This window comes from Lynx rufus, unplaced genomic scaffold, assembly GCF_022079265.1.
Source record: "Lynx rufus isolate CCGP_SWC_20201006 ecotype Redwood Valley unplaced genomic scaffold, mLynRuf1.p SCAF_2, whole genome shotgun sequence".
Taxonomy (NCBI): domain Eukaryota; kingdom Metazoa; phylum Chordata; class Mammalia; order Carnivora; family Felidae; genus Lynx; species Lynx rufus.
This window is the reverse complement of record NW_025814834.1, coordinates 187,500,214-187,515,576: the sequence shown is the minus strand read 5'-3', so window position 1 is coordinate 187,515,576 and position 15,363 is coordinate 187,500,214. Positions and strand designations below refer to the sequence as shown.

Here is a 15,363-nt window from a genome sequence, read left to right as displayed (position 1 = left end):
CCCCGCAGGTCTGTGGAAGACAGCTGGCCTGGGCAGAGCTAGCAGGCAGGGCCTGAGGCCGAGCAGCTGGCCGGGTGCCCACCCAGCCCCGCAGGCACTTGTAATCAGTGCCCCGAGTCCCAGCCATGAGCCCAGAAGGCAGGTAACATGCCCTCCTCGGTGGTTCAGGATTTATTGCCCGCAGCTGTAGAGGTTCCCACTTCATTTTTATAAGCCCATAGTCAGAGCCAGCAGGGGGTAAAGCACACTTGGATTTACTTTACTTTAAACAGTACAGTCCTAGCATTTTGGCTCCATGGCAAGGAAGGCACTGGGGGAGAGTGAAGTGTGTGGGCATGCTGGGGAGAGTATATAGGTATACTCAGTCTATACTCGCAGATATGTACGCATACGTGCTCAGGTGTGTTTGTCTAGATGTGAAAAAATGCCCACACTTGTGTGAGCACCTGTGTGTGCCAGTGCCCTCACGTGCACGCGTGTGTCCAGACATTTGAGAGGATATGTGTGCATGTCCATATGTGGATATTTTCCTGAATCGGGCCCTTTGCCACAGTCAGTAATGGCTAATCCCAGAGAACTCTGCGAGGCTCCACCTGCCCCGCCTACCATTGGCCCGGCCCAGCACAGGGCACTGTCTGGAAGTTATTAGCTAAGGGAGGCGGGGAGCTGAATTGTGTACCTCTAGAAGGGGAGAGAGGCTGCAGTTACATTTGGGGTAGCCAAGATCAGGGATATGAAATAGCTGTGACCCCTGAAGCTCCACCAGTCTCTAAACAGGTTGGCTGGTGTACTCGGTGGAGCAAAGGCCGGTGGGGCCAACAGTTGGGGTTCTATGCCCCGGGCTCAGTGAGCTTGATCGTGACTTGGCCCAGAGCCCTTGGCTCCGGTTTGAGCCCAAGTCTGGGCCTAAACCTGTCCACAGGGTGACTGACCTCCACCTGGGCGTCCTGCATATGTTTGCCTTTGGCCACCCAGGAGACATGCCTGGGCTCAAACCAGACCCCCTCTACTGCTAGAGACAGCAAATAGCATCACAGTAGGTCAGGGCACCAGCCAGGCTCTTGTTTCGCAAGAACCTGGAGCTGGCAGGAGGCCACAGAGAGTGGGCAGTGCCTCTCTGAGCTTTTTCAGGCTGAGATGGGAAAAGGGAAGATGGCATGCGGGCATAAATATGTCACCCTGTGTATTATATCTGTGTATAAATGTCACATGTACGGAACCTGGTGCTGTGAGGAGTCTGTACTTCTTAAGGAAGGAAGAGGAGAAAATGAAGGAAAAAGCATATATAGGAGAGATGACCAGACCAGACCCTAAATAAGGGTCAGAGTGGAGGCAAGGAATCAGAGAAAACTCCCACGACGTCCCTCAGCTAACCTCTGCATCTTTTGGGGGAGTTTGGCAAGGTCAATGGTCATTTATTCATTTGTTCATTCAAAGAATATTTATTGATTTCTACTATTACTATTATGATTTTCTTACTTTGGGCTAGGTCCTCTGCCAGATGCCACAGTCTAGGGGTGCCTGGGTGGCTCAGTTGGTTAAGCGTCCAACTTCAGCTCCACAGTTCATGAGTTTGAGCCCCACATGGGGCTCTGTGCTAACAGTTCGGAACCTAGAGCCTGCTTCAGATTCTGTGTCTCCCTCTCTCTCTGCCCCTACTCTGCTCGCACTCTGTCTCTCTGTCTCTCTGTCTCTCTCTCTCTGTCTCTCTCTCTCTCTGTCTCTCTCTCTCAAAAATAAATGGACATTAAAAACAATTTTTTAAAAGAAATTTACAGTCTAAAGAGGGTGACAGACACAGAATAGGCGATTGTAACATGGTGTCACTAGAGGTGGCACAAGAGGCTTTGGGAACACAGAGAAGGCACCTAGTATAGTCTGGAGGAGTCGGGGAAAGCTCCCCAGAGGAAGGAGTTCTGAGTCCTTAAGAGTGAGAGTAAGAGCCAGCTTGAGCAAGTGGCCCCTGCCATAACCTTTTTGGTTGTTTGGCAAGCCCAAAGCAAAGACAAATAGGCCTATTTGGTTCCAGGTGACTCAGGAACTGCTGAAAATGTCACCTCTGCCCCCCGAGCACCAGCCATTGCCCTGGAGTCTGGGCAGGAGGGTATACAGTGGTTTTCAGGGCATCTGGGTACTGGCAGATAAATATGGGCCGTAGCTAAATACACATCTCTCCTCTGCCTGCCCCACCCCCACCTCCTCGACCAGGGATGCCTATTAATCCTGACAAATGATGACTTACGAACATGTAATGCAAACTGATTCATCATACATTCAAATCCGCCGCCCCGCCCCAGCGGGAGGCCCCAGCCAGACAAGTGTATTACACGGATAATGTATTTGACGTATTAATAAAACCAGCCGCATTGCTCTGGCGCAGGGACTGGGGAATGCCAATATACGATGACAGATCACATATTGATGAAATCCAGATGTTTGGAATCATAGTCTTGGGGCCTTGTTCATATTGACTGAAGGTAAAAAATGCCATCTGTCAGCATGTTAACTCTTCCTGTCCCACACTCAGCAGAGGCACCAATCATGGTTTTCTGGAGGGAAGAGAAGGAGAAAGGGGATGAGTGAGAGGGGGGAGGATGAGTATGTAGGTGGTCTGGATGGTGATGGATGGATGAAGTTGGGGTATATGGCTGTACTGTGGATACAATAGGTGGAGGGGACATTTTCATGCCTTATGTTCTTGACCTCTCAGTAGCATGTGACCCTATCAGTGACAGCCCCCTCCTTGAAACTCTTCCCTTCCTGGCTTTGACGATACCATGCTTATTTTCATCCTCCTGTTGACTGTTCTTTCTTAGTCTTTGATGACTTAAACTTCTTCTACCTGTTGGAGTTATTCAGGGTTCTGTTCCAGCCTCTTCTTACTGTATACTCGCTCCCTAGGTGATCTCACCTACTCTTAACTTCGGTCACTGATTTATTCATTCAGTGAATGTTTGTTGGGTATTTACTATATGCCAGACATTGTGCCAGGCACAGAGGAAGCCTTAGTGAACTTTAGCTCTTACCTATATGTCAATGTCTCCAACTCCATAATTCTGACTCCAGTTCCCATAGAGTGCCCAGAAAGCATTTTCATGTGGATGTCTTAACAGTTCCTCAGAGTAAGTACTACATCCAAACTGAACTCATTTTTTTCCTCACCAAGCCTGCTGCCCCTCCTCCTATTGTACAAGGCAGTAAATGGTCTACCACCCAGCAGTTGCTCAAGCCAGAAACCACGGAATCACTGTTGGCTCCTTTCAGTCCCTTAACCCCCAGATCCAACCTGTCCCTTTCAGTTCACCTCCATCATCATCGTCATCATCATCATCATCATCATCATCATTATGCTCCAGCAAGGCACCATCATGCCTCCCCTGAATTAGTGAGATCACCTTCTAAAGAGCCTTTCTGCATTCTCTACTTTGCCCCCTCAGACCGTTCTGTACTTTGCAGAAAAATTTTTAAAAAAATTTTTAGGGGCACCTGGGTGGCTCAGTGGGTTAAGCGTCCGACTTCAGCTCAGGTCACGATCTCGCGGTCCGTGAGTTCGAGCCCCGCGTCAGGCTCTGGGCTGATGGCTCAGAGCCTGGAGCCTGCTTCCGATTCTGTGTCTCCCTCTCTCTCTGCCCCTCCCCCGTTCATGCTCTGTCTCTCTCTGTCTCAAAAATAAATAAAACGTTTAAAAAAATTTTTTTTAATTTTTTTTAATATGTATTTATACTTGAGAGAGAAAGAGACAGTGTGTGAGCAGGGGAGCAGCAAAGAGAGACAGAGACAGAATCTGAAGCAGGCTTCAGGCTCTGAATTGTCAGCACAGAGCCTGATACGGGGCTCGAACTCATGAACCATGAGATCATGACCTGAGCCGAAGTCAGACGCTTAGCCAACGGATCCACCAGGAGCCCCAGCATGATCTTTTTAAAATGCAAGTCTGATATGTCTCTCTCCTGCTTAAAACTCTTCGATGACTTCTCACTGTATGTTAAAAACAACAACAACAACAGGGGTGCCTGAGTGGCTCAGTCAGTTAAGCATCCAGCTCTTGATTTCAGCTCAGGTCATGATCTCAGTTTGTGAAATCGAGCCCAGCTTCTGGCTCTGCACTGATAGGGAGGAGCCTGCTTTCAATTCTCTGTCTCCCTCTCTCTCTGCCCCTCCCCAGCTCACACATACTCTCTAACTCTCTCTTGCTTGCTTGCTCTCTGGAAAAAAAAAAAAAAACAAAAACTAAATATACATTAAAAAAAAAATCATTAACGTAATTAAAAAGTCCTCCAGGATCTGGCCTCTCTGTCATTCTCATACTCTGTCCATCACCCTTTCTGTTGCAGCCACACTGGACACTCTTCACTTCTTCCGTTGGGCTGTCTTCCCTCTGTACCTTCAAACATGCTATTTTGTACCTAGAACACCACTTCTCCACAATCATTGCCTGACCAGTTCCCTCTGATCCTTCACACCTTTGTTTGGATGTCACTTCCTTCACCTCCCAGGCCAGCTGATATACTCCCACAGTTCCGTGCACTTACCTTTTTCTAAAACCACTCTGGGGACATTTGTTTAATGTCTCTATCTGCAACCAGTTCCTAAGCTCCTCGAGGGCAGAGAATGTACCTGTCTTGTTCATTATTGCGTATCCAGCTGCCATTGGTTGGATACTATCAAATTATTGCCTGAGTGGATAAGGAGGTAAGTAGCTGGGTATTATTCAGTAGTTAAGAGCACTAGCACTAGTGGAGTCAGGCAGACCTGAATTTAAATCCTGTTCTGAACCTTCTAGCTGTGTCATTTCATTGTTCTGAACCCCATTTTTTTCATCAGTGTGATTGCAATAATAATACTTACCTCACAGGACTGTTGTAAAGATTAAATGAGATAAACTATGTGCAACATTAAACCTACAGCCTAACATATAATAACACTCAATAAACAGTTATTATTATTAATAGACAGATAGTGGATAAATGGTTAGATGGATGGACAGATGGATATAGTGGCATACAAACCAATCAATAGATACATGCATGTGGATGGATAGGAAGAAGGAACTCCATGGAGGCCAGAAGGGCCAGGACCAGAGCACCTACTGAATGGGATACAATCTTGACCATAGCAGAGAAGAAGGCCGGATACAGGGCAAGGCCAGGCCCTGTCAGAAGGGGATGGATACAGGCACAAACAACAAACTGTGCTAGTGTCCTACTAGAGATGATAATGAGCCATCACTTTGTAGAGAGCCCTGGTTTAATGGAATCCTCACAAAAGTCCTGGAAGTTAGATATTATCATACCTGTTTAACAAGAGGAAAAACTAAAGCTCAGAAGTGTTAAGTGATTTGCCCAAGGTCTCACAGCTAATAAGAGACAACTCTGTTGAATTCTGCTTGAAGCCTCCTCTGTGCCTTGGTCACCAGGAAATGGAAGCCGTTCTACTAGGGGGTCGGGGAAGGGAAGGGTGGGGCACATATGTGTGTACACACACACACACACACACACACATTCTCTTAAAAGGCCCCACCTCTTTTGCCATTTGTCATTAGCGGTACCCTCACCCTCACTTAAACCCTGTTCCTTCTTAAATCAGACACCAGGCAGTCAAGCCCTGCCTTTTGTGGTCTGCAGAGCCAAAGATCATCAAGATGGGATTTGAACAGAGAGGCAAGAATGGAAGCCACAGGCAACAGAACTAGGACACAACCAAACAGACCAAACCCGAGAAGCAATCCCACAGCAGGCGTGTGGCAGGGTCAGACGTGAGTTAGTGATCCAAGAAGGGAAGGCTTTCCCTTTGAAAGAGTCCCCATCCTCCAGTGTCCAAGTCTGCACCTGTCTTCACTCCCGGAGATGGCAGAGATGGAGCAGCTTGGTGGGCCTTTGAGTCACCCGCCCCCGATGGTCAGCACTTCCCAACAGAGGGGGGCAGCAGAGGGCTGATCTGGGACCCCAGGTGCCTGAGGCCCAGTTCCAAGGCCTGATGGCTGCACTGGTTGGAGCCTGGCCCAGGCAAGGCAAAGGCTACTTGGCTTAACTGCTCCTCTCTCCTCGGCCTGCCTATCAGTCCTCACAGCCTGTAGTCACTTGTGGTGGAGCGTGGCTGTTCTGGGTGTGGAGTATTCTAAGCAGCTCAGAAAGGGAAAGGGGCCTTCTGGAGGCCACACAGCTAGGGAGACTGACCCCGCAATCACCTCTGGCTCTTTGAGCTCGAGGTGCCCCGCGTAAGGCTGAGGACAGGGTCAGGCCCCTCAGCTCCCTGCTCTCCTGCTTCAGGGGATACCTGCAGCAGGCAGAAACGTGGAGGTGGCAGGCGCTGTGGTGGCGGTGGCGGGAGGGAGGTGCGGTAATGAATGTGGACGGGAGGCGGAATGAGCGATCCATCTTTGCATGGGAGGGGAGGGGGCCGCAGGCGTTCCCCCCACACACTCACACACTCAATCAGGCGCTGTCAGACCTCCGGCCGCCTGGCATTTTGGTGAAGAATCTCTCAGCTAAAAATTGTTGTCAGTCCCATTTCCTCGTTATCAGTGCAAGGGCTGAGGCAGCGCCCGGGGATTAACAGGAGCGGCGAGCGCCCGCACCGCCATCCACCGCCGATAACACCAGGCCTCCCGCCTCACCTCCCCCATTCATCATCTTTAGCACTGACAGCCCGTCCCAGTCCCTGTCCCCAGTCCCTCATGCTTCCCACGTCTCCCCACTGTGCTGCTCAGCCTGCCTCCTGACCTCCCTGGGGAGCTAGGCCTCCTGAAGAAGTACAAGATTCAACCTAGGCCCACATGACCTGGACCCACCTGTGGCAAAGGGCCTGGCCAGCCGTGGGGTGGGGCACAGGGGCAGGAGTGAGGAGTGCTCAACGAGAAGATGCTTCCTGACAGCCTGCCTCTGGGGGGCTCCGTCAGCCTACCTGTGATGCCGGCTTTGGCATTGGAGAAGGAACTCCTACATCAGAGGGGCAGCTGGACTAGGGATTTCCAGAGGTCTCTCCAGCCTGAGAAGGACTCTTAGATTCTCGGAACTGTGGCAGAGAAGAGCCAGAGGATGTCTACTCCCAGGCTTAGGAAGAGTTGGGGGTTGAGGACTTCGTTCCCACCCCCACAAGACCACAGCCCCCTCCTCTTGGCCATTCCCAGTGGTTTTATGGCCCGTTTTATGGCCACTGTAATGGCCCAGGTCAAAAGCTTCAGGGAGCTGTATTCTGGGAATTATGCAAACGAGGAGCAGGCCCAGGGCCAGAGTATGGATTTTGTCATTAAACCTGGGCAGGCCATGTCGTTAGTGCAGTAAAACCCACGTCATGACCACAGGTCTCAATATAAAATTATAGGGAACACAGCGGGGGAGGGGAAGCAGGGGGCCCATGGCCAGGCTGACACCTGCCACTCTAACCCCTGAGAAAATGGGGGTGGGATGGAGGGCATAGGCTGCAGGGGCCCTCTGCTGATCCCTGTCAGTGCTGTACCTAAAGCTGGGAGTCAGGAAGAGGACCCATTGTCCCAGTAGAGAAACTGAGGCCAAGGTCAGAAAAGTAGATCTCTGTGGCAGCAAAGCAAACAGACTGAGAACAAGCATGTGGGAATGCTGATTCCTGGTCCCAGCCTTGAAGGGAAGACTCTGGGCTCCAGGAATCCCTAAGAGCCAGAGTTGGTATCCCAGGCTACCGGGCAGAAACCCTGATATTTCCACCTCAGCATAGACCCCATGCCCTGAATCCTCCCCTTTCATAGGTCTCCTCTCTTACCATTTCCCCGCTATGCCCCAGGCCCTGCCTCAATGACCCATTTCAACAGCCTTGTCAACTCTCCCTTATTCATCCTTCATGCCTTCCATCAAGTATTGCCTTCCCCTGGACCCTACCAACCATCTACCAGCCATCTTCGGGCCACTCCTGCCTCGATCCTGGGGTGGCCATTCGTGCCTCCCTCAGCCCTGGTCAGGGCTGTACGGACTGGATCCACTGACTCTTCTTTGGCTTTCCTATTAGTTTGTGATCTCCTTCCGGCCAAGAATGTGTTTTATTTATCTCTGAACTCCAGTTTCTCCTAGAATAATGCCTGACGTAAAAGAATTGTTTAAATTTTTTTTTTCAACGTTTATTTATTTTTGGGACAGAGAGAGACAGAGCATGAACGGGGGAGGGGCAGAGAGAGAGGGAGACACAGAATCGGAAACAGGCTCCAGGCTCCGAGCCATCAGCCCAGAGCCCGACGCGGGGCTCGAACTCACAGACTGCGAGATCGTGACCTGGCTGAAGTCGGACGCTTAACCGACTGCGCCACCCAGGCGCCCCTAAAAGAATTGTTTAATAAATGTTTTTGCTGAGTGAATAAGTAAATGAAGTGATGAGATCATGAGCTGAGTACAGGGGTCACTATCCAGTTCTAAGCCTTACTTTCCCCATCCTTAAAACAAGGTAATGGCCTACAGAATTTCTAGGGTCTCCCTCACCTGGGTGATTCTCTGACTGAATGAAGTTAGAGTCAGAGCTGAGACTAGAATCCTCAGCTCCCATCTTCCAGACCGGGCCACACCTGCTTCTTTTACTCACAGCTTCCAGCTGTCCTCCAAGCATCTAAGGCATAGCCACCAAGGCACATGATCAGCAGGGCCCCTTTGCCTCCTCAGACACCTGACCGCACAGACTAGAGCCACACCCACCCCACCCTGTCACACACAAAGCCTCCACAGTGGACATCCCAGCTCTGCAAAGATCATCTGGCTTCTAGGACAATCCGATCTTCATTCCTATCCCCTTTCCCTTTCCTCTTTTCTCCTCCCATTATTCATTATTGCTTCATTATTGCCCATCAAGTCAATGCCAGGTCTGTTTTCAATTGTCTATAAATATAAAGTTAGGTAAGAAATGGCCCCTGCCCACAAGAAACTCACAGCTCATTCATTTACTCCTGTTCTCTGCCTGGAATACTTCTAAGATGCAACTTAAATTTCATTTCTTTGGTTAAGACTTCTCTATTTTCACTCCCCTAAACATGCAGCCAGAATGAACTACTCCCTCCTTTGAGCTCTCAGATGACTCAGTCTGGACATCCAGGAGAGCTGTGACCATCGTCAATCTTGTGTCAAAGGGAGGTGGGTTCTTGTGCTCAGCCTGAACTGGAAGCTCCTTCAGGCATGGGGCACTAGAGTTAGCAAATGAAAATATATGATACCCAAGTAAATTTGACTTTCAGAAAAACAGTGAGTAACTTTTAGCATAAGTATGTGCCATGCAATATTTGGGACATACTTACACTAAAAAAGTATTCATTATTTGCCTGGAATTCAGTTTTACCTGAGCATCTTATATTTAATTTGGTAACCCAACACAACCACCTTGGTCATCACTAGCATGGCCTTTATCTCTCTGAAAGCTAATTTTGACTCTTGAGAGACAAAAGTGGGAAGAAGAAGCAGGGAGGAAGATCTTGGCTTAAGCTAAAGAAGTCTTTCTACAGGTGTGCCTTGGTGGCTCAGTTGGTTGAGTGTCCAACTGCAGCTCAGGTTATGATCTCACATTCGTAGGCTTGAGCCCCGCATTGGGCTCTGCACTGACAGCTCGGAGACTGGAGCCTGCTTTGGATTCTGTGTCTCCCTCTCTCTCTGCCCCTCCCCTGCTTGTGCTCTGTCTCTCTCTGTCTCTCAAAAAATGAAATAAAAATTTTAAAAACTAAAAAAAAAAAGTCTCTCTACGGAGTTTACATAGATAGGCAAGGATATGTCTGGATAAACAGGCCTCCTCAATTCCACACCTTAAGCAGAGGCCAGAAGAGCACTGGGTGAAGAGAGTGGCAAGAGAAGGGGTTTAGGCTCCTCAAAAGGCGTGCATTAAGCAACCTTCAGGCTCCTTCCTAGCATAGTGTGCTCTGGTTACCATCAGCAACAGAGACAGCGACAGAGCTGGGACAGAGTGGGAACAGAGTTCAGGTTCCCAGCTGGCCCCCAAACCAACGGAGCCAGCAAAATACCCACTTGGGCTCCCATACAATTTGAAGGATATTTTGGAGGGGGATACCCAGACTCTGTTAGATTCACAAGAGGCCAATAATGTTATCCAAGTGAGAGGTGGTGAGACCCAAACAGGAAGAATATAGATTCCAGGAATCCTGTAGAAGCAGAACGAACAGGACTTGGTGGTTAAATGAATGTGGGAGGGACAGTAAGGCACGAGAAGGGGCCTCAGGGGAGGCATAGGCTGGGGTAACCAGGTGAACATTGGTGTCATTAACTAAGAGGGCACTGCTGAACAGGGAGCAGGGGTGAAGACGCTGAAGAACTTGTTTTTGAATCATTGAGTTTCAGATTCTTGGGGGACACCCAGGCATTGATATCCATTAGGTGCTTGGATAGAGGGGCCGAGAGAACCAGGGAGCGATCTGGAGCAGAGATACAGATTCTGGGAGTCTACAAAGCACAGGTGGGAATTAGGGCCTTAAGAAGGAAGAAGATGATCCAGCATACAGAATAGGGAGAGAAGAAGCTACGGGAAGAACCCTGGGAAGGTGAGGAACTGGAAGAAAACACTACCCCAGAAGTCATGCAGATCCTTTTTCGTCTTTCCCACTCAACTGCGAGGGCCTCAAAGGCAGGGACTAGATCTGATTATATGCTGTGGCCCCACTGCTCTGCACTAGGGCTAGTTCAGAGTAGACCTCAGACGATGTTTGTTGAATGACAACAGGAATGCAGGAATGAGTCCTCTTTCTCCCTCTTTTCTTCCTTCTCCAGATTTGGAGAATATAAAAACAGTAAGGAAAGGAGAGACAGAGGGGTCACTGGATATTCTGAGTGACGGTATGATTAAACCAAGACCTTCCCTAACCTGTATGAAATGAAGTGATCCAGGTTTGATTACACAGAGCATTGACTGTGTCCCAATAGATTTCCCACAGGGGCGGCCGGCTAAGGAGGCACCGTTCATGGCCCCTGGAGCCACAGGGAAGAGTGAATGGTCATGGGCTCTGAGACCCTTGGGCTCAACCCCTCTCTAGGCCAGTAAGCCCTAGGAGGCAGCAGCACGCTTGCATTGGAGGATTGGGACACTGGGTTTCTATATGTCCACAGACAAGCCCAGCTTATCTGTCTGTCTCTTCTTCTTCCCTCTCCAGGTAAGAAAAAGGCAGCAGCATTGTTTGACAGCCAGGCCCCTATTTGCCCTATCTGCCAGGTCCTGCTAAGGCCCAGTGAGTTGCAGGAGCATATGGAGCAAGAACTGGAACAGCTGGCCCAGCTGCCTGCCAGGTAAGCCACCAGCTGGGGGAGCCTGCCTGCCAGAGGGTTCCACTCAGTGTTCTGGACACCAGGTCCCAGGAACAGCCACGTGGCCCACACTCCATCCTCTAGGTAGAAGTAAGGCCCTACTGTTGTTCTCCTCTACTCTGCTTTCAATCCTCAGATCCTGCAGCTAAATGGTGATGCATTTCCCTTCTTGCTGTATTTTCAGAGATGGGAGGAGAGTGACCCCCTCTTCAGGCCTCAGCCTCAAAAGGGCACAAGAGGAGCTGGAAAGGGGATGAGCCACTGCCACAGGCCTGTACTGCCATGCTAAGCCTCAGGGTTAGGGTACCGGAAGCAGGGACTGGGCCTGCCAGCCTAACCAGAAGTGCAGCTTCGTGCTGCCATCCAGGAGAGTAAGCACTACCTTCTCTATCAGTCTCAGGGTCTGAAAGGTGACAATCAAGCTTAGCCATGCCCTGCTGCTCTACCCTACTTCCCTTCTCCCTGCCTGAAGGACCAGGTGGAGTCTCCTTGAGGGCCTTATGGAGGAGCCAGGTTATCAAAGGGACAGAGGAGAGGTATAACAAATCACCCCAAACCTTAGCAATTCAAAGTAGCCACTTCATTATACTCATGGCATCTGTGGCTTCAGGAATCCAGACAGAGCACAGAGGGATGGCCTGTGTCTGCTCCAGGATGTCTGGGGCCCCAGCTGGGAAGACTCGCTGGCTGGGAGCTGGGATCATCTGGAGCCCCCTTCACTCACATGTCTGGTGGCTGATTCTGGCTATCAGCTGGGACCTCAGCTGGAGCTGTGACCAAAGCACCTCCACTTGGCATCTCCACGTGGTCTGGGCCTTCTTATAGCATGGCAGCCTCCAGGTAGCTGGACTTTTTATGTGGCAGCTTAGGGTACTAAAGCAAATGTCCCAGCCAAAGAGATGGGAGCTGGATCACCTTTTACAACCTAGCCTCAGAAGTCACTTAATATCAGTTCTGCTGTACTCTATTGGTCGAGGCAGTGTCAGCCCAGCCAGATTGAAGGGGAGAAGATATACACCCCACTTTTTGATGGGAGAGTGGCAGGGTCATATTATAGAAGAGCACGTGGGATGGGAGACATGGGTGGTTGCAGCCATCTCTGGAAAATATGGTCTGCTACAGGGGAATAGCCTGTCCCACCTCTCCCAACCCCACCCTACCCCTTGTTCAGTCCAAGTCACCAGACTTGACTGATCTCCTTCCATCTACCCACACCTAATTCCCCACGCAGGGTGCAGGTGACCCAAAGGTAAACCAGAACTGGTCCCACTCCCAGAAGCTCACTACATGACAGTAAGGAGAGCTGGGCCACGAAACCCCAAGGGATAGAGGCTGCTCTATGGGAAGAACTGTGGGGCATGGAAAAAGCACCAACCCAGCACAGAGCAAAGACCTCCTAAGGGAGGTGAGGCCTGAGCTGAATTTTGAAGGAAGAAGTATTAGTTATCTACCACTGTGTTACAAATTACCCTCAAACCTAGTGGCTTGAAACAACAAACATTTATTACCCACAGTGTCTATGGACCATCAGTTCAGGAACAACTTAGTTGGGCAGTTGTGGGTAGTTGTGGCTTTCGGCTCAGTCTCTCATGAGGCTGCAGTCAAGATGTCAGCCAAGACAGTCATCTGAAGGTCTGACTGGGACTATGGGAGCCATTCCCAAGATGGCTTCTCCACACATGGGTCTCTCCATAAGACAGCTTGAGTTTCCCTATGACATGGTGGCTGACTTCCCACAGACGAAGTGAGCCAAGAGAGAAACTAACTGGGAAGCCACAATGCCTTTTATGATCTAGTCTCCGACGTCATACACTGTTGCTTCTAGCGTATTCTATTCTCTTCATTAGAAGCAAGTCACCAAGTCTAGCCCACACCAAGAGAGGAGAATTAAATTCTATAAACTCTACTTCTTGACAGGAAGAATATCAAAGAATTTGTGAAAATACTTAAAACTACCACAGAAGACTATACAAATGATAAAAATAATAATCTGTATGAACCTTCGCTATATGCCAAGCACTTTACATTGCATTAATTTATTTACTCTTCACAACCATCTAGGTAGGCAATAATTATTAAGTCCATTTTACAGATTAGGAAACTGAGGTACAGAGGGGTTAAGTGACTTTTCTAAGGTTGCACAGCCTGTAAAGTGGTAAAGATAAGATTCAAATCCAAGCAGTCTGTGGTGCCATGCTCTTAACCCACCCCCCACCCCACGCCCCCTGGCACGCACACACACACACACACACACACACACACTCCTGGGACTAGCCTAGAAGGGGCAGAGCATGAAAGAAATATCCTTCCGCAGATGAGTTCTACACCTTAGCTGTCTGGGAGAGTGTCTGGGTAATAGAGGATTTCCCTCAACAAGAAGAGGAATAGAGGCAGAGATGTGTGTGGAGGGCCCCGCAGGGCCCTGTAAAAGCAGTGTACCCCTAAGGGTCTGGAAAATGGGGGCCCAAGCTCTCCTTCTGCCTCCTCAGTGGGGGCCACACTAGAGCCTCATCTTCTTGGCCCCAAACCTGCACTGCCCAGGGCATCCACATCTAGCCACAGAAGTGCCCCCCCCCCCAGCCATGATTCTGCACCAATCCCCCGCCCGCATATTTTCTCGGGGCACCCCCTGCTTCCACACCCTAATCCCCATGTCCATTTCCCCACCCAGAGCCCCCACATCTGCTCCGCTCCTCACGGCTGTGTCTTGCGTCCCCCACTTCTGTGCCCCTCACGTCCAGGCCCCGCCCAGCACCCCCTAACCCCTGGCATGCCCCCCCCACCCGGTGTCTGACAGCCGGACAGCGGGATCTGCACAGCAAGTGAAATTCCCGTCGGATCGATAAAGCCGAAGCGCTGGCGGCGACGGGTCGATGGTTTTATCTGTCTCGGCCCCGCCGCGCCCGGCGCGCTGACAGTCCGACCGGCCGGCAAAGGCGTTCAAGGGCAGCCGCGCCCGCCGCCCCCTCCCCTCCCCTCTCTCGCCCTCCCCTCCCTGCGGCCGCTGCGCCCACCGGACTGCAGGCTGGACCGGCCGCTGCCGCCCTCGTGATTTATCTGGATTTTTAATTGGAAAAAATTTGCGAATTAATTGATTTCAGGAACTTGCCAATTAACATTGTAATTGGGTGCGTGATAAATTCCCAAGGAGCGTGTCAGCTCCCTCCGGGCTGAGGGCGCCGCAGAGCCCGGGTAGCGCTCGGGGAGGGCCCCAGCCTTGGCTGCCCTTGCCCCGCCCCTGCCCGCTGTCTGGGAGACCTGAGGAGAGCAGAGGAAGTTGGGAAAAGATGTGGCACCTGGACTCCTGACACCCCTGAGACTCCTCCCTCCTCTCTCCCGCCGCCCGCAGCTCCAGGAGCTGAACGGAACCTTTGACCAGCCATTTCACAGATGGGGAAACTGAATCCTGCAGGAGGACACTAATCCTGTGTGTGCCTGGGCACAACCCAAAGGAGGGCATTCCCCCATCCATGACCTGTGGCCAGAGCCTTTCTCCACAGCTCTCCAGTCTTCCCCTTTCCCTTCCACTTCACGCTCCCTCTCTCTTCTCCCTTCTCCCTGCTTCCCTGCCGCCTTCTCTCTTCTCTCCAGTTTTCTCCCTCCCTCTCTTACCCTGCCTTTGCCTCTTTTGCTCTCCACCCCCACCCCCCACCCCAGCTTAGCCAGCTCTGGAGCCTGTAGATGCTGCTGCAGGGTGGCTCTCCATCGCCTGGGGGCCTCCCTTCCTCCCACACGGCTGCTTCCCCAGAAGTTCTTCAGGATGGGCCTGCGTTCAAGGGCCCATCTGCCTCCCTTGTGCCTTCTGTCTCCCTTTGCCCAACAGCACAGAACAGGCCTCCCTGGGCTCAGGCTGCTATTTCAGACACACCTAAGGACTCACACAGAGAAACAGGGCCGGGGGCGGAGGGGGGGGAGCTCCCAGCTCCCAAACTAGGGCTGGCTGCTTTTCAGAGACACAGGCAAACATGCATACATAACATACAGGCACACGCACACCCCCACATTCCAACACACATAGATGTGCTCACCACACACACACACCCTGAAAGAACCACTTCCAACACATGCTCATTCCCACAGGTACATGGGCACACAGACACGTACAGGAAGA

General features: G+C 50.9%; 1 protein-coding gene across 2 annotated transcripts in view; it reads left to right on the top strand.

The window, feature by feature from the left end:
* The window catches only part of RNF220 (ring finger protein 220), a 224,797-nt gene that overhangs the window by 178,152 nt on the left and 31,282 nt on the right, over positions 1-15,363 (top strand). For both annotated transcript variants that reach the window (XM_047082931.1, XM_047082930.1), the window contains exon 2: positions 11,102-11,234. In XM_047082931.1, coding sequence (XP_046938887.1) covers positions 11,102-11,234 — 133 coding nt within the window. The remainder of the gene's footprint in view (positions 1-11,101; positions 11,235-15,363) is intronic.